General features: G+C 46.4%; 1 protein-coding gene across 2 annotated transcripts in view; it reads left to right on the forward strand.

Annotated features, from left to right (window-relative positions):
* Positions 1-26,764, forward strand: part of AFAP1 (actin filament associated protein 1) — a 149,176-nt gene that overhangs the window by 111,944 nt on the left and 10,468 nt on the right. The window contains exons 10-16 of one of the 2 annotated variants that reach the window (XM_022554796.3): positions 1,485-1,696; positions 6,521-6,666; positions 13,757-13,874; positions 17,050-17,316; positions 19,932-20,049; positions 23,505-23,669; positions 26,090-26,280. In XM_022554796.3, the coding sequence (XP_022410504.1) occupies positions 1,485-1,696; positions 6,521-6,666; positions 13,757-13,874; positions 17,050-17,316; positions 19,932-20,049; positions 23,505-23,669; positions 26,090-26,280 (1,217 nt within the window). The remainder of the gene's footprint in view (positions 1-1,484; positions 1,697-6,520; positions 6,667-13,756; positions 13,875-17,049; positions 17,317-19,931; positions 20,050-23,504; positions 23,670-26,089; positions 26,281-26,764) is intronic. The other variant, XM_022554794.3, reaches the window with a different exon arrangement.

The following is a 26,764-nucleotide window of genomic DNA, read 5'->3' on the forward strand; positions in this document are numbered from 1 at the left end:
TACATTTAAGTATTATAAGCATTTTCCTAGTGAATTCATTGAGCTATTATGTATAGTAATGTCTATACATAAAATAGCATCATTCTGGAACCTCTAACACCCCTGTTTGGGGTTTTGTTTGTTTGGTTTTAGCCTTTATAGCATTTATCCATTGCTAATAAAGGAGCAAAAGGCGTCGTCCAGATCCCTTTTGGAAAAAGACATTTAGAAAAATCAGGATCAGAGAGGATTTTATTTATTTATTTATTGAGCTGCGCGTGTGTGCGTGTGTGCACACGTGTGTGTGTATGTGTGTGTGTGAGTCGAAAGAGCAGCCGAATGACTTAAGGAATCCTTGTTTCACTTCTTCCTTGTTGACCTGGACTCTGTATGCTGTTCCACTCACTTCCTCCGTCTTCCTAGCGTTATGGACTGGTCAGAAGTCACCCCGTGAAATCTGTTTGTCCTGCCTTGTTATTTCCAGAAAAATGCACTGTATGTTTGTGACAGGTGAAAATGATCAGTTTCTTGTATTTGAGCTGATTTCCTTTTTTAAAAATGAGGGCAGGGCTTCCCTGTTGGCGCAGTGGTTGAGAGTCCGCCTGCCGACGCAGGGGACGCGGGTTCGTGCCCCGGTCCGGGAGGATCCCACATGCCGCGGAGCGTCCGGGCCCGTGAGCCATGGCCGCTGAGCCTGCGCGTCCAGAGCCTGTGCCCCACAACGGGAGAGGCCACAGCAGTGAGAGGCCTGCGTACCGCAAAAAAAAAAAAAAAAAAAATGAGGACAGCTCTTCTTGTAATTCCATCACATTCCATCCGTAATGCGCTGAGATGTAGTGCAGCCTCAGAGACATGGATGACAAAACTGCACATGCATCAGACTCAGGCCTTTAGACTTCAGCAGTCAGACAGCATCCTCCAGTCAGAGGGCACTGAGGAAGGGCATCTCTGGCCTCCGGGCAGGAATCTCATCCTGAGGATTTGCCGTCATTTGCTGGAATACTTCCAGGGATGGGGAACTTATCACCTCCCAGGGCTGCCTGTTTTGTGGGAAGCTTTCATTTTCAGGTAGTCTTATTCCTCATGTTAAGCCAAAATCTGCCTGTCTCGTCACTTTTGCCCTGGTGGTGTCATTTGCCACTACTCGGAATGAACCCGAACCCTTTCCTGGGTGAGGTCCCTTCAGCTATTTGAGGACGGCAGTGTGTCCTCATAGCCTTTCTCCTGCCAGCCACTGACGGCTCAGTGACCTCTCGTACACCGGGCAAGCTCCGGGTTCCCTCCATGGTCCTCAGCACGCACCACACAGTGCATTCGGGCTCCTGGGCGGTCTGTCCTGTCTCAGCCCCCAGAGCTGATGGAGGTCAGTCATCTCACAGTGGTGGCTCTTGTTGCTCCCAGGAGCCTGCACTTGCAGACGTGCTGTGTGCAGGGTTCGTTCCGTCTTCGTGGCCTCCTGGGGCGCATCCTTCCTGGGGAGGCTGACGGGCCTGCTCTCGTTGCAGGCTACCTGAACGTGCTCTCCAACAGCCGCTGGCGGGAGCGCTGGTGCCGCGTCAAGGAAAACAAGCTCATCCTCCACAAGGACAGGGCCGACCTGAAGACCCACATCGTCTCCATCCCGCTCCGTGGCTGCGAGGTCATCCCGGGGCTGGACTCCAAACACCCCCTGACGTTCCGGCTGCTTCGCAACGGCCAGGAGGTGGCCGTGTTGGAGGTGGGAGCCACAGGGCATTCGCTCGCGGTGGTTTGCCTTCTAGGGTCCGGCCTGGACGCCCCGTCAGGTCCTCACAGCCAGCTGATGGCAGCTTTGGTTCTGTCCTATCCCACGTGTCCTGCTTTTCTTCTCCGAGGGGCCCCAGCTGTGTGGACGGCACAGCCAGTTCTCTGCACAGTGTCCACGGTAGACTGCCTGCCAGGTCACCTCCTTGTCTGATATCCTCTCTGTTCGTGTTTGCGTGGAAGTTCAGTACACAGTTCCAGGCAGTGGATTGCTTTCTAAAAGGGGCCACAAAACGACTTGTTTTAAAATTTCCAGTAAAACTTCTCCCCTAACCGTGGTCTGCCTCTGAATTGGTGGCATTTCCTTCAAGCTGTCCTTTGGAATGTTCTGGGCTTCTTCACCGATGGAGCAGGTGTTTTTTGACTACCAGTTGCCTATCGACAGTGGCCAGAGAGCCAGATTACAAAAGAACAAAAAGAACACCTTTGGTTTTTAAGAACCCTTGGCTTTGCATGCGTTTTATTGTTTGGTTGCTTTTTCAGACCTCCTTATTCACGAAAGCAAAAAAAGGCAATTCAAACGAATTTCTTAGCTACACACTTAAAACTTTCGTTTTTGAAATTTAAAATTTTTATTTATCGTCTGTTATTAATTTATTTCTACCCGATATTAATTCAGACCTTTTTTCCTTTGTCTTTTTTTTTTCACTTAGCATTATCATGATTAAGATACAAAGACACACACGCATACATATGTATATCCACGCATACACAAATATCAGAGTGTAGAATTTCTGGAGTACGTGTAAGTATATTTATGCTATGCAGTTGACAGAAAGGAGGATGTTTTGGGTTTGGTGGCATGGCTGACGTGTGTTCTGAATTAATCAGATGCAGAGCCTAATCTAAATGACTGCAGTGTCACTGACCAGTGAAGGAAAGGGCGTGGGCTTGTGACCAAGATCAAAGGGGCCCCGTTAGCCAACCTAGAAGGTCTTTGTAGGAGATAGGAGTTAGTTTCAGAGACTGCTTTCTTTTGGTGGGGACAAAAAGGGATTAACAACATAGTTCTTTCTCACACAGGGCTCCTTGCCCGATGGTTTGGATGGTTTGAGATAACAGGTCGAAGGGCCGAGCCTGCCCTTGTGGCTGACTTCCCAGACGGGAGGCCAGGCCTGGCTGGGATCAGGATATCTGGGCCCCAGTCCTAGTTCTGTTGCAGACTTTGATCACAACCCAGTCTGTTTTTCTCTCTCGGCTTCTTTATTTGTCTGTAAAACAGAGCATTGGGCTAGAGTCGGTGTGCTTTGTAAGCATTTATGAGGGCTGAAAGCTGTAGGGTGGATGAGAGTGGAAAAAAGCCAAAAACGTAAATGAGGAAACTGTACTCTTGATGCAAACAACTCAGGTGTCACGTGAGAGCTCTGGCAGCAGATCTGAGAGAGGCTGCGAGGACAGGAAGGCACACGCTGTGGGTTGGCACACGCTGGATTCGGGGGTGAAAAGTGAGACGTTGGCCTGGACACCGGGTGGTGACAGGAGCCCCCGTGGGGAGGGCAGGGGCAGGGGCAGGGGAGGATCTGGGTGAGAAGGGCCCTGTCCTGTCTTTGCTCCCATCCCTATAGGTGCAGCCTCACGTCCCCAAAAAATGGGGGTTGTGTTTCATTGCCTTTTCCCTATTCCAGTTATTGAATCAAACACAGATACATACACACACACACACACACACACACACGTAACCACACTCAGTGTTCCAACATAAGCAAAGAGTTTGCCTGAATCAGTTAGGAAATGCAGTGATCCGACCAGTAAAGTTGTATTCTGTACTTTCTCTAAGACCATTTTATCTTAACTTTTGAGATAATTTCAGAATTACAGAAAAGTTGTGAAACTAGTACAAATAATTCCATGTACCCTTCACCCATATTCCCCAAATACTAACATTTTACTATGTTTGATATCTCTTGCATGGTCTCTTCCCCTCTCTCTCCCTCTCTCTCTTTCTCTCTCTCTCTGTCTCTGTGTAAATTTTTTCAGAACCTTTTACAGACGTGTTGCCCCTTTATCCCTAAACACTTCAGTGTGAAGTTGCTCAAAATGAGGGTATTTCTTTACTAAAACCACTGTATAATTATCAAAATCAGGAAATTCACACTCATGCAATACAATTACCTGACTTACAGATTTTAATCAGATTTTCCCAGTTATCCCAATGATGTCCCTTGTCAGCGGAAGAAAACCCCAGGTGGTGTGTTGCATTCAGCTGCAGTCTCTTTGGCTTTCTCTGTCTGGTTTCATGACATTGATACTTGGGACGGGTACAGACCATTATTGTGTAGACGGCCCCTCAGTTTGGGCATATCTGCCGTTTCCTTGAAATTCGAATCTGGGGTAGGCATGCTTGGCAGGGGCACGTGGAAGCAGTGGTGTGTTTGACACTGCATCACTTAAGCAGGTACGCCCGTCAGTTTGTCCCACAACTGGTGATGTTAACTTTGATCTCTCAGGTGGGATGTCTGCATGGCTTCCCCACTGCAAAGTTACTGTGTTTCCCGTTTGTCTTTAATAAGCTTCATGTGGGAAGATTCTTTGAGACTCTTTCAATATCCTCTCACTCACAATTTCACCCACTAATTCTTAGCATCCGTGAATGACTCTTGCCTGATACAGTTATTAAAATGACAGCTGCTAAATGGGGGCTTTCTAATTCCATTATTCCTTCTACACTTATTAGTTAGTATCTACTATAAGGAAGATTTCCCTTTCTCTCAATTAATTATTCATTCATTTATATATATATATGTATATCAGCAGGGGTTCATAGATTATTGTTTTAATCAGTGATTATAATCCTTTATTGTCATGATTTATCCTGGTCAAATGAACAGAGTTGGTCAGCAGAAAGCCCTTCGAGCCATGTGGCCTTTGCTATGTCCCTGTAATAAAGACACCACAGTCCGCGGTCCCCTTCTTTCTTTGAGCTCTTTCCTTATGTTATGATGCAACAAGATGTTCCAGGCTCATCTTGTATTCTTCTCTGCCCCAGGCCTCTTGGAATCAGCCATGTTCCGAAGAGCTCTTAGTGGACAACTCCTAGTGGGTAATGGTGTTTAGAAACCAGGATCTGGGTAGAAGGTGTGCTCAGAGTTACTGAGGTGTCATTGCGCCTGGCCTTTTCAGTAGTCATAGGAAATTGTGTGTATGTGTATGTTTGTACATACGTATATTCAGGCATGTTTCTATGTTACACATATTACACACGTGTATGTGCATATATACATGTGTATACCTGCATGTATACCTATTTATATACTAAAAGCCACAAGATCGTAACTAATACTTCTAATTTTAGTCCAACACCACAGAGTTATTATTTTTTAAAAGCCTATGAGGAAATTTCTTAAACAATGAAGAAAATAGTTAACAGTGTAATAGTATCAACCACATCTTAGATATTATGTTAACATACTTTTAAAAATGCTTAAATGAAATAGTTATAGATACATGGATATAGATTCAGTCGTAGATACATTCTTGACGTAGATTTCGTTTGGGGGAGGACAAAAGACCAGTGAAGAGAGCATATTTGTGATTTTTTTATTATCCAAGCACTCAAATCAATTCATTTCAGTTTAGCAAACATTGATTACATTCTTACTCTCCGTAAGGCATGTAATTGGAATCCATTCACTTTGTCCATGGCCGCATATGATACTGTTGCTTGTACAGTATCAGTAGCCAATTCTATCAGCACACAAAACACAACTCCTTCCTTGTCAATGGCTCTTCCTCCCGAGAGCCTGCCATGGGGTATATATGATTACTTGTATTCTGATCAGTGTCCAACTCATCAAGGTTATAATGATGAAACCCAGTTTTCTTTAAGTCTTGAAGCTAAACTTACAGATCTTTCTTTATATAAAAAATTTGTAATTTTTGCAAAAAGCTAAATATTTATTTTTTCTTTGACATTCAGTTAACTCACACATTTGATAGCTCAGTTTCCCCTAAACTTTAAATATGACTTACACAGTTGATTAGCCAATAGTATTTAGACATTTGAAATACCATTATGAATGTAATGTAATTGATTTTCTAAATCACATAAGAAGGACGGCTTAAAATTTTAATGACCCCAATCTTAAAGATATATTTCAGACTTGCAAATTAGGCAGATGACATCCGGGGAGCATTTCAAATATCTTAAAGAATGACATGCACAAAGCAGCCCAACGATTATAAACATTACACCTATATCACAACTAATATGAAAGTGAAAGTAGGTTAATATTCTGTACCATCTAATCAGGGAAATAAAATTGCCCTTCCAGGCCCATTCAGGAGACCACAGCAAGGGCTACTGGTCACCAGAGTTGGTGACCTACAGGGGCTGTGGCCTGGTGTGGTTTCCAGGTTAAGCGGCTATGGTTAGAGGGGCCTTTCTGCTTCCCAGATTTTGTTGTCAAATTAAGGAGCCTTTCTAAACGGCTTCTTTTAGCTGAGATTTAAATAATTCCATTAATTTCCATGTCCTCCACCCTAGTGCCTTTCCCCAAAATAATTGGGAGGCATCTTAGGACCTCGGGTTTTTATCTCCTTGGGAATAACCATTATGCAGCTTCCGCATTAAGGCTTGGAGTGGACATGGTGTTAATCCCGTGGCTCAGGTAGCGGCTGCCTCCTTGTCTACATCCTCAGGTGCTTCGTGTTCCACCGCCTTTCCTGTTATGTTGTCTCTTTTTTGACATTTTAATGAAAATGTTAAAACTCTTTACTGTTACTTAAGTAAAATGCACTTTTCCCCCCTTCACCTCAACAGGCATCTTCTTCTGAAGACATGGGCAGGTGGATTGGGATTTTGCTGGCTGAGACGGGGTCCTCCACAGACCCTGGGGCCCTGCACTATGATTACATAGACGTGGAGATGTCGGCCAATGTCATTCAGACGGCCAAGCAAACCTTCTGGTAAGATCCACCGCCGTGCGAAGCGGCACTGAAATTAAACAACTTTATTTTTTCCCTAATTTTCTTTTCCTTTTATGTAAGTGTATAGCCTTCAAGGGGGGGGAAAAAACACAGCTGAAGACTCTCCTTTTTGTATAATATTAACCCAAATTTTGCTGAAATGTTTGTCATTTCAACCATCTGTGTTTTCTGTTAGAACAGGGGTTGGGAAACTTTTTCTGCAAAAGGCAAGATAGTAATATTTTTGGCTTTGTGGACCAAATGTTCCCTGTTAAAACTACTCAGCTCCGCCACTGCAGTCACACACGTAAATGAATGGACATGTGCCAATAAAACTTTATTTGCAAACACAGGCAGTGGGCCAGATTTGACCCATGGGCTCTAGTTTGCTGACCCCTGTATTAGGGGAACAGTTCTATAAAGCATAAATAATTCGACATATTGCTGTAGTGACGACTGAGTTTTCAGAGCCATCAATCATATACTTTTAAAACTTAAATGTGATTGTTTTTAAAGTGCTGTTATGTACAAAAACGTCCTTTTAAACTATGAATATTTCCTTAACATAATGATGGCAAAGAAAATTATAGCAGCAGTCCTCAAAGTATGGTCCACAGACCCCTGGGGGTATTCAAGACCCTTTCAGTCAGTCCCAAAGGTCAAAACTATTCTCATAATAATGCTAAGAAATTATTTTTCTTCTTCGCTGTAGTGACATTTGCATCGATGGTGCAAAAGCAACAGCAGGGTGGTGGTGGGGGATAGATTGGCAGGTGCCTTAGGACATCCGTGGTCATTCCACACTGTGCTGTGACCATTGCCACTCGCTTGTAGTAAAAGGATATGCTGTGTTCACTTAAGATGTCCATGATGGGGACTTCCCTGGCGGTCCAGTGGTTAAGACTACACGCTTTCACTGCAGCGGGTACGGGTTTGATCCCTGGCCAGGAAACTAAGATCCTGCAAGCCATGCAGCGCAGCCAGAGGAAAGAGAAAAAAAAAAAAAAAAAAAGATGTCTGTGATGAAGCAGTACAATGATTACTTTTTCTGTGAAGGGCCAGATAGTAGATATTTTTATGAAATCTCTCGAGCACGTGTCTTTTTAACATTTACGTAGTGGGCAGGACACACAAAGCACTTACATTGACTGAACTGTCATGTTGTCTTGAGGAGACGCTCTTGTAAGACTGAGTTGCTAACTCAACTAGCCACTCCCTAACCCCACCACCATTTTTTCACTTTTACTTGAAAGAACAATTAACAGGTGAACTATGGTTATTCAGACGTTAAGTATTTGCAGACACTTTTTCAGAAATGAACCGAGTGAGCCTCTCCCCTGGAGGAAAACGGTTGGCAGTGTTTGTCGCCTGCAATGGAGTTGAGCTTGCACTCAGAAATGAGAATTTGGGGGAGATTTGTATCTGCCACTGTGAGCTGACAGCTTCCCAGTACTCAGACTTTTCTGATAAGATTGGTGGTGATACTGAGTGTGGGTTTTTTGATACAGTACAGTGAAGATTCTACATGGCAATGAATCATTAAGAAATTACTACTTGTCGAGTTTTGGTGTAGCATCAAAGAATATCTACCATGACCTGGAAAAGCTATGAAAATACACCTCACTTTTACAACTAGACATCTGCGGGAGGCTAGATTTTCTTCGTATGCTTCAACCAAAACAACTTGTTGCAACCAGTTGAATGTTGAAGCACGTGTGAGAATCCAGCTGTCTTCTCTTAAGCCAAACATTGAATAGATTTACAAACATGTATAACTACCACTTTTCTCACTCATTTTCTTTTATTTTGGAAAATATAGTTAATTTTTATAGAAATATGTTTAAATGTGGTGGATTTATTCCCATTATTTTTAAATGAATAAAAATGAATACATTTCTGAGTTTCAGTTTCAAGTACAGTGCACACTGATAGCAAACACCCACATAAACCAAAGCTCTTTGGGAGTCTCCAGTAACTTCGAAGGATGTAAAGACTCAAAACACTTGAGGATTGCTGATATGTAGGAATGGATCTGTGAGATTAAGAAGTGGCTGGTTCCTATTTCACGCTGTCCACTGTCTAAAGCAGGGGTTGGTCATACTTTTCTGTGAAGGGCAAGATGGTGAACATTTTCAGCTTTGCAGACCCCATGTTCTCCACTGTGACAACCCCTCTCTGTCGCCACGTTCAGCTCTGCATGGCCAGGCAAAAGCAGCAGGACAGTCCTGAAACCAGCAGACGTGGCCACGCTCAGCAGGAGTTTGCTGATCCTTGGTATAAAGCAGTGCCCGTGGGATTACGAGGGGACGCACTGGGCTGGAGGAAGGAAATCGGGTTCTGGTCCTGCTGCAGTAGTTACTAAATGGAAAGTCTGGGCAGGTCATTCCTAAGCTGTTAGTGTTCCAGCTTCCTTGTGTGAAAACAGAGAGTTTAGGCGACATGATGTCTGAAACTTCTAGCTGCCATAGCTCTGATCCCTTGATTACCCCTTCTGTTTCCTTCATCTTTAGAGAGTCTGGATTGGGGCTGAGGAGAGGCAGATTGAAACAGAGCAGGTGATGGAGTTACACAATCAGCACGTGATGATAAACGTTCTATCAACTTCCTACCCTTTGAGTAGGAAGAAGATAAACTCAAATGTTTACGCTATCATTTGCCTATTTAATAAGAACAGCGCCATCTAGTTTTTCCACCCAAGTGGTGTTTATGGGAGATTGGAGCGTTCTTCCTTTGTATCTTGAATGGGGTTGTAGAATGAATGTTTATTTAATGATTGCCTGGGACATTCTGGGGCTGAGTAAAATGAAGATAACGTTTGCCCATATTAGGAATCAAGCCACCATGTTACACCCAATTGAGGTAAATAGCCTTGAGAAAATGAATTAATCTTGTACGACTTTACTGGGAAATCTCCAGTAATGCTGGAGGACTTCTGAAGCACAAACTGCTTATTCTCGCTACTGTTCTTTTGTGTGAAAACCAGGGTGACACAGTCAAGTGCTGGCTGTTCATCCTCGTTATTTTTTCCATAATAACGTTCTATCTAATCAGCAAGGTGTAGGTAAATCAGAGTGAAACTCCTAATCGTGCAGTAAATAAAGCACATTTAAAGAAGCTTTTTAAGAAATGTAATCTCCTTAAGTCCAGTTTTGCAAAATCTACCCATCTAGAGTGACATAAGAGAAAGGAGCTTATGGTTGTTAACCGTACTATTTTGGACCTTATTCGTTTCCAAAAAGCCTCTCCTAAGTCCACGTGTAACTTCAGTGATAATAAGCAAACTGATGACCACATCTAAGAGAAACCCTGACTAAAAATATTTCCCCTAGAGCACAAATGAGTGTGGAATATTCATCTAAACCAAACGTGGGAAGGTCACATTTTCGAGAAAGGAATGTAGATTGCAGTTCTGAAAACGGATTTATTAAAAGTGTGCATGTAATGAGTTTGTGGCTGCAGGAGTCTTTGCTACCCCATTAAAACCTTTATAGGAAAAACCTTTATAGGAGATGTCACTTAGCAATAAAGTTTATTTATATTTATTAGTTTTCTGCCAAACCTTCTGTAAGAATTGAGAGAAGAGATTTAACAAGGAAACAGCGTTCAAACTATAAAATATGGTAGCTTGTCAATGTGATAAATAATCTGAGGTTGAATTAATTTTTGCCTTTATGTAAATTGTCAGCCGGTTAATGAATCTTCTCAGGGTTATTAGGGGAAATTTTTGTACATTGGATTATGTCTGAGGGAGAAAGGTCAATGGTGTATTTTGGGAAGAGGACAGTAAAAGAAATAATAGTAATGTAAAAAGTGGTCTATTTAAGAGTGTTAATAATGGTAAGCATTTGAAACATGCTTTCCTGCGGCCTGTTTTTAAATGAGATGTATATAGATGATATGATACAGGGCAAATATTCTGAAAGTTTCTTCTGGAACTCTTTTCAAGTCGTGCTGGGTTGGAGCCCCATAAGAAAGCTGTGACAACAGTGATGGCGATAAAAGCGGTAGATCAGTGTGGACACAGAGAGGAGAGCAGGCAGACTGACAGGAAACTTTCACCTTGAGTCACCTTCTCATCTGAATCCCTGGGAGGTTTTATTCTAAAATCTATTTCCTGAAACATGACTGAACCTTGAAGGTATTAACGCTAAGTGAAATAAGCCAGACACAAGAGGGCACATACTGGGTGATCCACTTAGGTGAGGTACCAGAGTAGGCAAATCCACAGAGGCAGGAAGTGGGGTGCTGGGTGCGAGTGCCGGGGGTGGGGGAGACAGCGCTTCAGCTCTTTGGGAAGATGACAGGTTTGGGAGGTGGGTGGTGGTGATGGCTATACAACGTGTGAATGTACTTAGCGCCCCAGACCTGTACACTTAAAAGTGGTTAAGGTGGTAGGGACCTCCTTGGTGGCCCAGTGGTTAAGACTCCGCACTCCCAATGCGGGGCGCTGGGGTTCGATCCCTGGTCGGGGAAACTAGATCCCACGTGCCGCAACTAAGACCCGGGGCAGCCAAATGAATAAATAAATAAAATATTTAAAGAAACGTTAAGATGGTGACATTTCTGTTATGTATATTTTACCTATACTTTTTTTTTTTTCTGTCTTACGTTTTTGGTTTAACAAGTGGCATATGGTCTCTTATCTCATTTCCACTTTCCTATTTGGCTAACAATCCTGTTTTAGGAAGAGTGCCAGGCCAGAAGCTGAGGGGCCTCTTACTCGGTCTTGGATCCACTCGCTGTTTCGGGCCCAGAGACTTGGTCTGGGGGCCCAGGTCCCTCTCTGTGAGATGAGGGGCAGCCTAGCTGGTGGCCGAGGTCTCTTCCAGCTGGGACAGGACATCCTGTGTGTCTGTGACCTCCCCTTATGTTCCGTGGGTCAGAAGCATCCTGCTGGTGTCTGTTCCAAGTGAGTGAGCATCTGTCCTGCCCCTTCATGGTCCACGCTCATTCCTGGCATCTGTGTCCCAGTGTGGGTGCCAGGCTGGGCGCCAGAAACCAGAGACACAGACCAGGCAGGAGACAGTCCCTGGGCAGGGGGTCCGTCTGCCAGGACGTGGAACAGATCCAGGTATCAGTGCTCACAGGCAGTGGAGCGTCCTGGGACCACAGGCATGGGGAGGGCGTGGTCATCCCATGTCCTGCCTCTCACATGACCAAACCCTCACCCCCAAAATACCCTCAAATGGGATGTTTAAACCAGAAAACTTCAAATATGTATCTAAAAACAAGGAGAATCTTTCGTTCTTTCTTTTCTGTACATTTTCTTTTCCTAAATATATGTTGATATATATATACATATATATATATATATTTTTTTTTTTTTTTTTTTTTTTTGCGGTATGTGGGCCTCTCACTGCTGTGGCCTCTCCCATTGTGGAGCACAGGCTCTGGATGCGCAGGCTCAGCGGCCATGGCTCACGGTACCAGCCGCTCCGCGGGATGTGGGATCTTCCCGGACCGCATGAACCCGTGTCCCCTGCATCGGCAGGCGGACTCTCAACCACTGCGCCACCAGGGAAGCCCTGATATATTTTAAGTATAGAATAATGATATACATTTTTGTATCAGAAAAAAGCAGGAAGAGTTATTTTGTAAATTAAAGAGAATACCGTGTCCAGGGTGGGACTCGCCGTGCGTGCCGCGTTGTCCCAGCAGAGGGACACCTGAGCCACCTTCCTGCAGCCAGGGCTGGGTGAGTGGAAACTGCAGCTTGAGCCTGGGGGCTGACCCTTCACAGCCCCTTCCTCTCATTCTCTTCAAAACCAGAAATCCCAGTGTAGTTTTGTTGCAAGACCTCTTGTCAGAGAGGCAGTTCTCACCTCCCCTCTTACTGCCTTCACTATTTCTCATTTGTTCTCTTTTATTCATCTAGTTACCATAGAAATGTAAGATCCCAAGAAGAAGCAAAATTGGAAAAAAACCCAAAAAACTATTTTTTTCATTTCAGGCTGTCTTAGTTTTCCCAATTAGGAGAAACATGTTATCTAGGTTGTTTCTTCCCTAGGCATTGAGGTTTTTCGCTTATAACATCACGAGCAAACCATTCACGCATTCCTTCCTTCCTTCATTCCCGTGTTCATTCGTTCATGCAGCTCGTACTTGCCAAGCACCTTTTGTGTGCTGGATGAACAGAATTGGCAAAGGCCGTGTCCTCCTAAAGCTCATGTTCCAGTGAGGAAAGCAGACAGTAGACACACGATCGTGCAACATGTTAGGTGGTGATTAGTGGTAGGAAGGAGTAGGGGACAGGACAGGGTCACAGAGGTGGGAGGTTGGGGTGATCGGGAAGTTCCCACCGAGACTGAAAGAGGGAGGGGTCTCAGAGAAGCGCTGTTGGCCAGCAAGCGAGAGCTGCCAGGAGCCTGGGGTGAAGGCAGCGGACATGGCGCTCGGAGCCTCGCAGGCCACGCAGCCCTAGATTGTTCTCGGAGCCACCGGGGCTTTGAGCAGAGCCGTGACACGAGGGATGGAGGTGGCCGCCGTCAGAGGCTCCCAGAAGTTCAGGGCCGTGCAGGGCAGAGGGGAAGGTGGGTAGTGATGCTGAGCAAACGCTGAGAACTCAAGAAATGCTGTGGGATAGACGTTCTAAAATGCTTATAGAACAGGTCCGTGGACTTTTCCTGAAAAAAGCCAGAGAGAAAATATTGATACGTCAGTTTTGCAGGCCAGATGGTCTCTGCCTTTGAGAATTAACAGGCTCATGAGAGAGGCACGTGAGAAATAAAGCAGCCACAGACGATTCGTCAACGAAGAGTCCAGGTAAAGAAAGGTGTTCCAGTAAATCTCTGGTGACAGAAGCAGGTTGCTAACACAAATGGGTTATTTGCTGAGTGCCGGGTGTGTGTAGGCCTTGCTCTGGGTACCCGGCAGGGTCATCATGGGTCCGGGCCGCAGTCCTCCGGGCGGGTGGTGTCCTGTCCTACAGGTGAGGAGTCTGCCCCACGGCTGTAGGAACACGCGATTCTGCCTGGGTCCTGTGCTGACACTTCTGTACCCTGGGGCCTCGGACAGAGCCTGAGCATCCATCAGAGCTCCTGGAAGCCTTGGTGATCAACTGGAAGGTTGTAACTCATTTTCTCTCTTTCAGTTTCATGAACAGGCGTGTTCTGTCCACTAATCCGTATGTAGGGAGCACCGCCAATGGCTACGCACACCCCAGCGGGACGGCGCTGCACTACGACGACGTCCCCTGCATCAGCGGCTCGGTGAGTGCGCCGCGTGCAGAGCGAGGTCAGCCGTGCGGGAAGGCGGGGGTCTGCGGATCTCTGTGACTTACACCCCTGCTTTCTGTCCAAATGAGAGAAAGCTTTCTTACGCTCTGAGGCAAGATGAAAACCCCACCCCATCTCTCTCCTGTTTGACACCCTGTTCATCTTAATCCGCGTGTGAACACGCAGGTAATCGGGCACCAGCAGACCGTTTGTCATTCCTGTCAATGCCATTAAACACCGCCAGAAATCACCATCGGAAAGGAGACCCGCAGAGTAATGACCGTACTGCCAGCTCCAGACACTGTCCCGCATCCTCCGGGTGGGGTGCACTTGGAGCTGGGGCCCCCATCTGGTGGAGAAGGAGGGGAGCCTGGAGGAAGGAGCGCGTTCAAGTGCAGATTACCGTGAAAGGGGCTCATGTTAGGACTTGGGTGTCGGGGCGCGGGCACACGTTGAAATCCCGTCCCAGCTGCAAAGCCCATGGGATGGCGTCCCCTCTGAGTCCGGGGTGGTCTGGGGTGACTGGGACATGGGTCCTGTCCCACAGCAAGAACACGTTAGGCCCCTTGCCCCTCCCCATTCTCACCACCACCTTCGCCTCAGGGTCTGCAGGGCTGGAGGGGCTCTGGTACCCACTGTGGCCGTAGCTGTCCACCCTGCAGAGAGTCTCGTGGGAGCCACACACTCGGGGAAAGCCCGCAGTGGCCCGACAGGAGCAGGTCCCAGTCCAGTCTCTGCGCCCTGCGTCCTGGTCGCTGTGCCCTTTCCAAGAGGGCCCGGCTCTCGGCCTCTGCTTGCTGGTCTCGGTAGAACCTGCCCTCATCGTAGACCTGACTGCCACCTCATCCTCGTGGGACAGTCTGCTCCTCTGAGCCTTGATCTCAGCGCCAGCTTTTTTTGAAAGATAAAACACGCAAACCTGTCTCTGACTCTTCCTGCCCGAAGGCCCGCTCGTGTACCTTTCCCCAGAGGGGTTTCTCCCCGTGCACGTGGTTTAGAGAAACCGTGGACCTACCCAAACGCTGGTCTAGTTCCCCCATCCCTTCATTCCTGTGAATACTACACAGGTTCAGGCACCCCCAGGAATGAGCTTTCTTTAGGTCATGTGCAGCTTAAGCTGGTTTAGAAATGAAAAGCTGCCCTTCTCCAAGGCTCTGCATTTAGGAATCGTTTCTGCGTGTACATCGCTGGGTGGACGACATAGGTGATTAAGACAGAACGTCCAGTGTGCAGCGTTTGTGGCTCATTTGCTTGTTAAGGGCTTCCTTAAGGCTCAGGCCTCTCTTTAAACTGTTGTTCTACTTGCTGGGCTCTGTGACCGGGCCCTTTGTTTTGCGAGAGCCTGCACTTCTCAGTTTTATAAGGTTCATGTATTTGAGCCAATACCTGACATTTTAGCAATGTTTCAACTTCAGTAATTCTTACCCATTCAGCGTTCCCCCTGAGGCCTAGATGAAAGTGAATCTCAAAAAGGATCTTCTGACGGGCACACACACACTTTTAATCTAGAAGTTCTCTGGTGTTTGTTTTCTAAGTCTTCCATGTGACTTAATCCTTTGGTATTTTAGGAAAATGATGGTCTGGTCTAGACCATTTTAATAACCCTGGACAAATATATGCTAGGTTGTCATTATGAAACTCACATCCACGTTTATCTACATGTAACATTATTTTTAGGTTGTAGATGGGTCCCCGGCATCACAAAAATAGACACACTGAAGTGATTGCAAAGGAATAAAAAACACTCTTACTATGAAATTTTAAACCTTTTCTATTTTCATAACAAAAGGCTGTAATTACATCCTGGCAGAAAGGAACTCAGCAAGAAGGATATAAAAATAGAGTAAGATAAGTATAGTATATAAATTAATATTTTCTCTTTTTTGAAAAAAATGAAAGCAATTCCTTTAAAACTTAAGAGAATCTGGCTGTGGTTGTAAGTTTCAGATTTAATTTATACTTTAATGTCCATGTTCTAAGGTGGCTTGTAGCTATTTTAATCCTTTGTAAAAAGGTTTTCCACTAAAGTAATGCCATTCTATCATTTATAGTTTGAAACATCCTATTTTCTATGATTATTCGATTTTTCTTTTAACAGCCTGTGTTTTTGGTTACTGCACTTTCTTCAGGCATAACCAAGCGTGGAACAGGGGTGACGCTGACAGACACCCATAGAACTTAAATCCCCGACGCCCGCATAGCAGGCTTGGGAGGGTCCAGAGGTGTTCTGGCATCGAGCCCCTCATCCTATCCTGGAGGAGCCTGAGGTTCAGACCCCAAGCAGTGTGTAGTTATGAGCATAGCTCTAATCCAGCTCTGCCTCTTAGAGCTGTATGACCTCTCTGCCTCAGTTTCCCCCTACTTCATAAGATTGCTATGAGAATTATGTGAGTCATTTTTACTGTGAAATAAGATAAGGTGCTTTGGGGACTTCCTTGGTTGTCCAGTGGTTGAGAATCCACCTTCCAATACAGGGAATGCGGGTTTGATCCCTGGTCGGGGAACTAAGGTCCCACGTGCCACGGGGCAACTAAGCCCACGCGCTGCAGCTACTGAGCCCACACCTCACAACTAGAGAGCCCGTGTGCCGCAACTAGAGAAAAGCCTACGCGCCTCAATGAAAAGCCTGCGTGCCACAACTAAGACCCAACGCAGCCAAAAAAATAATAATAGTAATAAAATACAGATAATAATATCTGTCAGTATTAAAAAAAAAAAGGTAAAGTGCTTTGCTGGGATCTTAACGTGTTTTCTCAGCAGAACCAGAGCCCCCGGTCTCCGGACGGACCCCAGTCCAGCATTCCTTTCGTCACATCACATTGCTTCAGCTTTCTGGGTCAGGAGGACTTCCGAAATCCAGTTCTTTAAAGAAATGTCAAATATATATATATATATATATATATATATATATATATATATATGTTTTGCCTGCTTTAACAAACAAAACAAAAAAAATTATCATAAGCCAATGGCCCTGGGAACGATTTAAGGAAAAAAGAATCCTTAAGTCCCCAAAGGTAGAAAAGTTCTTCTGAATCAGTCCACTTAGTTGAGTGTGTGTGTTTTACTGGGGGTACGTGCACGTTTTTTGGGGGTGCTTGCTAATAACATCTCAATGTGCTTTGCTTCCTGTGGCCGAGGCTCTAACGACAAGCTGTGTGTGTTACAGTGGGGACCCGACGGTGGCTTTCCCGCTCCCCGTGGCCGAGGCCTGGGAGAAGAGGCGCTCTATGATAACGCGGTCCTGTACGATAACTTGCCGTCTCCGAAAATCTTTGCTCGGTACCCTCCTGCTGACAGGAAGGCCGCTAGGCCATCTCCTGACAAGCTGTCCTGTAACCACTACAAACACCCTGCCTCTTCCGGCCCGCCGGCCTCCCCGTCTGTCACTAACACCTCTTCTCTGGGGAGGGCATCTCTCGGGCTCAGCTCACAGGTACAGCATCTCATTCTGTCTTCTAGAATCGCCTTAAGTCACAGTCTTCTCTCAGGGCTTTGCAGTGAGAGTCTGTTCACCAGCTTGTGGGCAGTGAACCCCATCAAGGGTAAAGCGCAGTTTTTTCCCTCAACTAGAATAGAATCTGCAAATACACAACGTTTGGCCACCCAGGAATGGATTAAATACAGTAAGTCCCCTACATACGAACCTTCAAGTTGTGAACTTTTCAAAGATGCGAACATGCCCCTGTCTGCCAGCTGCCGTACTGGGCTACTGTACTTTTCAAGGTACTGTACTGTAAGATGAAAAATGTGTTCTTTATTTTTTGTGTTTGTTTTTTATGTGTTATTTGTGTGATTATAAACCTATTATATAAACCTGTACAAGTATTACTAGCCTATTATATAAACCTATACAAGTACTGTAAACCTATTACAGTACAGTATTTTTAGCCGATTATGTTAGTTGGGTACCCAGGCTAACTTTACAAACAAATTGGACTTTACGAATGCGCTCCTGGAACAGAACTCATTCGTATGTAGGGGACTTACTGCACACCTAACCAGCTCATGGTTTACGTTCTGTATTTCTTTGCCTGTGCCTGGCTCTCTTTCCATTCTTGGGAAGTTCCCCAGTGAATTTTGTGAATTACGGCAGTTAAAGGCAAAGATGTTAAAGAGGACAGGAACGGTGGGACAGTAAACGTTTTCAGAAGATTTTTGAGCTGCCAGTTCCTTTCCTGTGTTTCCATAACACGTAAGTGAGGAATGGTGGGCTTCACGTGGCAAATGCTTTTCGGTCTTTAAACATTAAATAGGATTATTCTGAGAACTACAGTATTTTCCCATAATGTACTCCCTAAAAGTGTACTCCCTAAAACCAAGTAGACAGTAAGGATTTTGGATTATAATTGTATGGTCAGTAACCTTGATATTGAACTATTGTCCATCTCACACCTCGTACTGGTGGCAAAAAACAGTAACATTTCAGTGTAAATATAATTTTGTGTTTTCATGCATGTCAACCTAAGATTTTCTTATGCTTTGAGTAAAGATCTAAGCGCCACATGGAAGAATATTCTACAAACATAAAGCAGAGGGGCACATTTTTAGTTATTTTCTTTTCCTTCCATTTTTGGAGTAATCTTAAGAAAATGATGAATGCCAAGTAAGATTCTCGAATTTCAGAGAGTTATAGCAGTTCTTCGAAACCAATTCATTTCATCAACGGCACGTGAGAAGATTTTTGTTTGTTTGTTATTTATAACAACTGTTAGAGATTCTCATTCACTGAATCTGAGGGGCCCAGGCCGATGTATGGTCAGACATGGGAGCCGTTGGCTTCTAGTTTTTTTGAGTATTTACTAAAAAGTCTGGTAGGTCATGTGCTTCCCCCACTAAGTGAATGTGTCTCTGGCGATGTATTTATCTGTCTTTTTATTGGTATTAGAGTTCCCTTGGGTAAAAATTACGGGACGAAATATACTGTCTTGTACATTTGAATTGTCCCAGATTAGTTTGGAATCAGTCATTCAATATGTGATTCGTGTATGTTTGTATTTTGTTCATTTTTATTTTAAGTAGGAAACACATTTGCAAGCCGTTTACCTTTAGCTGTCGTGTCCTCATTTGGCCGTTTGAATGGGGGACCTACTGTTTAATGGGGAGAGCTCACACTCCCTACACACCTACCGTATGTGGGCTGTAGGTGTGTGTGCTGTGTCAGTTAACCTTCTGAGGAACCGTGTGGGAGACATCAGTATCTTTATATTTTTAAATGAGCACACGGAGGCTCAGAAAACGTTAATGATGTGCCCAGCGTCTCCTATGACGGAGCGGGAATTTGAAGCTTCCAAAACCCAGGCCCACAACGGTAAGAAACGTGGTGCGGCAGAGAAGCTCGGGCTTGGACGTGTACAGTCAGCCTTTGCCGTTGGGCTGGACTTATGACCCAACCAAGGTACACGTGCATCACTTAAGCAAAATGCACCATGGGTCGGCTTGCAGCCACCAAAGAAGTGAGGGGTATGTTGAATTTTTTTAAAAACCCTGTGGTTAGTTAAAATTTAGTTCATGCTGTTTCTATATTTTGCCTCGTTTGCTTCCTTCCTCAGACCCCGTCTGTGAATCAACAGGTACTTATTTATCCAATTAGGACATCAGTATAGAAACCCTGGAAGTTGAACTCTTAAGTGCACGGTCATGCTACTTCCCCGAAGAGCGTTCCACCAAAATTAAAGCTGTTTATCTTTGGAAACACAGACTTTTAGTAAAATGTCAACCAAATGCTCTCAGATACCCACTGTCTGTGCCAGTGTCTTGGTCGGCGTGTGTGATCTCCTGGTCGAAATAGGTGACTTGTGGTGCGTCCCAGCTGCAGACATCCTAGTGTACCTCGTTTGTTTTGAACCTCGGTGCTAGAACCTTCTTAGCTGCTCTGGGAAAGTCACAGCAGTGCAGTGCTGGGAAACCAGATTGGTTTTCTACCACCCGCGTTTTTTTCTGCCTATGCTCTGTTCTACTTGAAGAGCTAGGGACTGAAACAATTTACTGCAAAAACCCCAAGGTTTTTGTCTGTTTGTTTTTAATTCTCTCATTTGTTTATTTCAACAGTTGAAGGGTAAAAAGCCGCCCCCCATGGCATCCAACGGGGTTACAGGAAAAGGCAAGGCTCTGAGCGGTCAGCAAAAAAAAGCTGATTCAGCGGCTGGCGTGAAGCGAACGCCTTCAAGTAAGTTGAACCTTCGATTTCCCACGTTCTAGCTTTGGGTGCAGTGTGCAGAGTTGGGGCTGTCTAGCCACCTTCCTCCCTCACCTGAGCAGGCGGAGAATGCCAGGTTGGGGGGCCAGCTGGAGAGGTGGTACCATTTGCAATCCGATCCTTCCTCGTTTGCTGGATTGAGGGATGACCATGATTTTTAGCCCAGCTTTTATTTTATAACTGTTGCATATACAAGGAAAGACAAAGCTGGCTTGACTGTAGAGTTGGCTGTGCGCACTTCCGTGTGAGGCAGCTCGCGGGCGCAGCTCGCAGTCCTGCTGCGAGTGGCCCTGGACGGTGGGTCGGGACACCTCGGTTTGTGTCCCTGATCTGCTGAGTGAGTGAGTGACTTGGGTTGAGTCACATAGACTCTCTGAAGCCAGCCTCTGCGTGTTAGAGGTGTAGACGTTTCTGTGGCTGAAATAGTTGGGGTAGCTCGTGTACCTCAGAGCACGGGAGACTGTCAGGGTCTGTAAGGAATGAACATTTTGGTACATGACTCTTTTTGAATTATGGTTTTCTCAGGGTATATGCCCGGTAGTGGGATTGCTGGGTCATATGGTAGTTCTATTTGTAGTTTTTTAAGGAACCTCCATACTGTTCTCCATAGTGGCTGAACCAATTCACATTCCCACCAGCAGTGCAGGAGGGTTCCCTTTTCTCCACTCCCTCTCCAGCATTTATTGTTTCTAGATTTTTTGATGGTGGTCATTCTGACCGGTGTGAGGTGACACCTCATTGTAGTTTTGATTTGCATTTCTCTAACGATTAGTGATGTTGAGCATTCTTTCATGTGTTTGTTGGCAATCTGTATATCTTCTTTGGATAAATGTCTATTTAGGTCTTCTGCCCATTTTTGTATTTGGTTGTTTGTTTTTTTTGATATTGAGCTGCATGAGCTGCTTGTAAATTTTGGAGATTAGTCCTTTGTCAGTTGCTTTGTTTGCAAATATTTTCTCCCATCCTGAGGGTTGTCTTTTGGTCTTGCTTTCTTGACATCAGCTCACCTGTGCTTCCCTTCTCCTCGGACACACATTCAAGCAGCCAGTTGGGCCAAACCCTCCTCCTCATCCGTTTACTGGGCTTCTTTTTTCACCTTATTTTTCTGGCAAATCTTATTTCGCTCATGCAGTTGGGTGTATTTATATTCCCTTAAAATTTGAGTGTTGTCCACCTGGGGAGGGGCAGGTGGCGGGGGAGTAACGTGTCTGAAAAGCTTTGTTATGTGAGACCTGAACCGCAGGAAATCTCTGTCTGCATAACATCCCTCTCTCTCTCAGCACCTGTGCTTATTTTATTTCTTAGATGATGCATTCCTGTATATTATGAGGGCTTCTGTAGGGAATTTTTATTAACTTCGGTGACATCCAATGACGAAAAAAGGGAAAAATCATTGTGCTCCGTGTTTTTGCTGAGTTCAGGCAGTTGCATTATAGCCTGGACGGGGTTCATTGCATGGGGACCAAATGATGTGGAAGGTGGTAAGCGATTGCACACAGGTTTGTCGGGGAAACATCTTAGATCAGAAATGAGTGGACAGAGTTTGGACTGTGCTCTGTTCATAGAACATGTGGTTACCCACGCCACTAAGAGCAGTGATTTTGTTTCAGGTTGTTGATTTGGTCACCCTCATGCCGCGATCCTTTTAATATCATTCTGTGGGTGGGGTTGGTTGGTTTTTAGAGAGGGGAAGATGGAGCGGGCAGTGATGACCTTGTACCTGCCTTCATAAATTGCAGTTTTCATGCAGTCACGATGGTTTGCATTGTAAGAATCGGCGAATTCGGTGTTTAGGACAGGCGCTAGAAATCGTTAGAAATGGCTCACCATTGTCTGGCAGAGTGGACAGGGTTCCGGGGGCTCCGTTATCACTGCCAGGGATGAGAGCTGCCAGGGAGTGTCCACCACGGCCCGGGTATCACATGATTCTGTTAGGTGGGTTTTAGTACATGTATCGAATTTTTTTTTTTAACCCCACAAGTTAGGCCTTAGCACTTCTGCTTTATAGAGGGTGAAGCTGAGCCTTCGGGGGATTAATTGCTTGTCCACAATCATGGTCTCTTCCCTGGTCAACTGCCTTTATTATTAACCATTACACCGCCCTCCATGGCTTCTCCCCAGAAGTCGTTTCTAGTCTAATAAGGGAGTCAGACATGCAAATAAACCAGCATGGTATATACCATGGAATGTGAGCTCACAGGTGCAGTAGGTGCAGGAGGCCTTGGGTCGTCGTCAGGTTTGAGCCGTTCGCTGTCAGAGGCCGTTGGGAGGCCACAGAAGCTGCAGAATCGTGAGCCCTTATTGCTATTGAAAGGCCAGAATAATTCGAGGACAAGAGCGTTGGGTCGGGATTTTAACGCACTATTAACTAGTAGTGTGGTGTTGGCCAAATCTCTAAATTTTCCTTAAGGCTGGTTTCCTCTTCATTCATTTATCCACTCACTTTATTTAATGAGCATTTACATAGTGCCCATTCTGTGCTTGCTCAGAGTTCTGTATAAGTGTTACTTTAATCCTCGTAACAGCCCTGTGAAGTACCTGCTCTTACTACCCCCATTGCACAGATGAGGAAACTGAGACACAGAGACATGAAGTGCCTTGCTGAAGGTCACACAGCTCAAGTGGCAAGCTGGGATTCCCACCTGGGCGGTCGGGCTCCAGACACTGCTCTGGGTGCCCCTCCATTTTCTAATTTGCTCAGTCACTCACTCAGTGGTTATTTATCGTGTGCTCCATCCATGCCAGGTACCCGCCCCACTGGAGGTGGGGATAGCGCCGTCAGGTCAGCAAAAGAGTTGGACGGCACAGTTTTAAGGGTCAGACGTGACAGTGTAATGGAAGTGTTTTGAAAACTACAGAGAACTACACACATCAAGAGATTGTTTCTGATGTTGGTAGACGCTCTCTTTTCAGATGACAGAATGTTTTGTTCACTCTCGAACTTGCTGAAGATTATATGTTGCACGCCTCGAAGGGAGGCGTTAAAGGAATTTCCTAACATTCTATTTTCATTTTAAATATTTGTTTCAAAGGGGCAGTGGCTGAGAGTCCGCCTGCCGATGCAGGGGACACGGGTTCACGCCCCGGTCCGGGAAGATCCCACATGCCGCGGAGCGGCTGGGCCCGTGAGCCATGGCCGCTGAGCCTGCGCGTCTGGAGCCTGTGCTCCGCAACGGGAGAGGCCACAACAGTGAGAGGCCCGCATACCGCAAAAAAAAAAAAAAAAAAAAAATTTGTTTCAAAGAATATTGGATAATCTGAAACGGTCACTTTTCTGTTTGGTTGAAAGCTGCCCTGCTGTCTCTCTTGTTGAATTAGCAAAGTGACTATAGCTTCGAGTTTATGTCACTGAGTAGGCCGCTTAAACAGGCTTTATCATCTACTTGGTTAAACCTAATTTCCTGTTGATGCTTTTTCTTTTCAAGATGCTGACCAGTACAAATATGGCAAGAACCGGGTGGAAGCGGATGCCAAGCGGCTGCAGGCCAAAGAGGAGGAGCTGCTGAAGAGGCGGGAAGGCCTGCGGGACAGGCTGGCCCAGCTGCGGAAGGAGAGGAAGGGCCTGAGGGCCGCCATCGAAGTGAACACCGGTACGAGGGGCCTGCTTCTGCTGGCGCCAGAGTCTAGGCTTATCCTCTTGCGCCCTCGGCGTCTGAACCTCGCGAGGCTCTCCTCTTAGTAAGACCGTGTCATTCCATGCAGTGCTTCTTGCAGTTCGGAAGCCTTGGTGGTAAGCCCAGGGCATGTGCCACAATGTGGAATAATGGACCAGGCAGGAGGAGGCCGGGCCTGGACCTCAACTCGCTGGCTGAGGCTGGGTAGGTGCCGGGGAGCTGTCCCAGCCTTGGGGGCTGACAGCAGAGCTCGTTGGGAGCACAAGCCTCGGGGCTCAGGAGTTACGGTCACTGTGTGTGAGGGGCGGTGTCTCAGCAGGAGGACGGGTAACACTCAGAAGCCCAGCTGAGAGGTCTTTGCATGGGTAGAAGGAGCCCTCCGTTCCCTGAGGAGGGACTGGTGAGGGCCAGACCGTGATGGATTCGTGGAAGGGACCCGGGGAAGGGGGGACAACCCCAGAGAGGAAAGAAGAGGGAGACGCGGGTGAGGACCACAGCCGTGTCTCTGGATCAGCCCGTCTGTCCTCCTTGGCAGGAGCTGGCTGTGTGGTTCCTGACTCCGGCGCTGGGGCTGCTGAAATGTATGTCTCCTCAGCTCAAGACTGAGTCGGATCCTGGGGCAAGGCCGACTCTCTAGGTTTCAGTTTCCGGCCTCGGGGGTTAAGGAGGAGGAATGTAGAGACCAGGATGATCCCAAGAGGAAGAACCTGCTTTCCAGCGGCTTCTGTGCCGGAGGAGTTGGCGTGTTACAGCAGTTAGTCGTCAGGTCCAGCCTTCCCTGACTTCGTGCCTATATGGTTTTTAAGAAAGAAAGTGCTTTCAGAGTTTAAAGAACGCGAGGCTGGGTGTGGGCCGAGCCTGTTTGAGACAGCCTGTAGGAGGGTCAGGAGGTGGCAATCTCCCATGAGGCCCCGCCCCCGGGGGATCAGAGGCTCCGTCAGAGAACTGGACGGGAGCCTTCAGGTCAGCAGGACAGGAGGAGAATTTCTTCCCACCGTTGTTTCCAGTTTGTAGGACAGTGAAGATGCAGAAAGATGAGATCAGCTTTGGGCCTTGAAAAAGAGATTGTCACGTGCTACCAGGTGGTCGGCCAGGGCTGTGCTCTCAAGTCGATTAACCCTCGGGATCGCTTTCCTTATCTGTCCGGTGGGCAAATTGCCGGCCTTCCTGTGCCACTGTAACACGTTTCCAATAAGATGAGTAAAGCGAATGTGCTGTGGAGATGCAAGCTCTACTGTATTGTGACCATAGGGGCAAGTAAGATGACTCAGAGTAGAGAAACATATTCGGACTTTCAAGTCAGTGGCACCTTTGGAAGCCACCTAGGCCAAGTTCCTCATTTTAAAATGAGTGTATTCATATATACAATGGAATATTACTCAGCCATAAAAAAGAAATGAAACTGAGTTATTTGTAGTGAGGTGGATGGACCTAGAGACTGTCATACAGAGTGAAGTAAGTCAGAAAGAGAGAAAAACAAATACCGTATGCTAACACATATATATGGAATCTAAGAGAAAAAAAATTTCATGAAGAACCTAGGGGCAGGACAGGAATAAAGATGCAGACGTAGAGGATGGACTTGAGGACACAGAGACGGGGAAGGTTAAGCTGGGACGAAGTGAGAGAGTGACAGGGACATACATACACTACCAAGTGTAAAAACGATAGCTAGTGGGAAGTAGCCGCATCGCACAGGGAGATCAGCTCGGTGCTCTGTGACCACCTAGAGGGGTGGAATAGGGAGGGTGGGAGGGAGATGCAAGAGGGAGGAGACGTGGGGATGTATGTAGATGTGTAGCTGATTCACTTCGTTATAAAGCAGAAACTAACACACCATTGTAAAGCAATTATACTCCAATAAAGATGTTAAAAAAATTTTTTTAATGAAATGAGGGGCTTCCCTTGTGGCGCAGTGGTTGAGAGTCCGCCTGCCGATGCAGGGGACGCGGGTTCGTGCCCCGGTCCGGGAGGATCCCACATGCCGCGGAGCGGCTGGGCCCGTGAGCCATGGCCGCTGAGCCTGTGCGTCTGGAGCCTGTGCTCCGCAACGGGAGAGGCCACAACAGTGAGAGGCCCGCGTACCGCAAAAAAAAAAAAAAAAAATATGAAATGAGTGTATTGGGCCCGGACCCCAAACTCCTGGCATTTGTGAGAGTCAAGGCCCTGTGATTCCTGGTCCGTATTCTTCCAGCTGCAGCAAAAGAGAACAGTTAGGAAGGGACCCTGCTCCTTTCAGGAAGAGCTGGATTTGAGTTTTGTGGGAAGGACCCTAGGCAGGGGAGCTCAACCCCCAGATTGTGCGGAGCTCCTTTCAGGGGCACCGCATGTCCGTCCTCTGTTATCTTGAAACCTTTGTCTTCGGCTGGAGCAGTCGTGTTTCTCTGGGATTTCAGGCAGGAAGACCCAGGTGATCCTGGAAGAGAAGCTGAAGAAGCTGGAGGAGGAATGTAAGCAGAGGGAGACAGAGCGCGTCAACCTGGAGCTGGAGCTGACAGAGGTCAAGGAGAGCCTCAAGAAAGCCCTGGCCGGCGGGGTCACCCTGGGGCTGGCCATCGAGCCCCGGCCGGGGACGTCGAGTCCACAGGTAACGCCTGCCGCTCCCCGGGAGAGAGATGGGGGTCGCTTCCTCAGGTCACTGCTCCTCCGTCGTCCCCAGCATCAGCACGGCAGAGACGCAGCTCCCATGTCCATTTCAAACACTCTTCTTGGCTGTGTTTTAAGCTCATGGACGTGGAATTTTCTTCTGTCTTTCACTGAAGCTTTCAAAGGTGGTGGCAACACTGAGCCTCTTTTCTTCCCCTTGTGCAAAATCTGAGTGTCGTGAGCACAGTTCTTTTGATCTCTTCGGAGCCACGTCCTCATTTGATGCCAGTGCATTAGATAGAAACCTTTGTTCAGTGTGGCGGAGTTTTACAACATGCCTAGCGTGTCTGTCCTGAGAATGATGCCAGATGCTGGGGACACGGAAATGAGTGAAACCGTCTGTAACCTCGGAATCCAACAGAACGAACGAATTAGACACAAATTAGCACCTCGAGTGATTTGCTGCCCACTGTCATTGGGGAACT

This window comes from Delphinapterus leucas, chromosome 5, assembly GCF_059928025.1.
Source record: "Delphinapterus leucas isolate spDelLeu-1000000601 "Yukka" chromosome 5, BTC_Dleu_Yukka2, whole genome shotgun sequence".
In the NCBI taxonomy this organism is placed as follows: domain Eukaryota; kingdom Metazoa; phylum Chordata; class Mammalia; order Artiodactyla; family Monodontidae; genus Delphinapterus; species Delphinapterus leucas.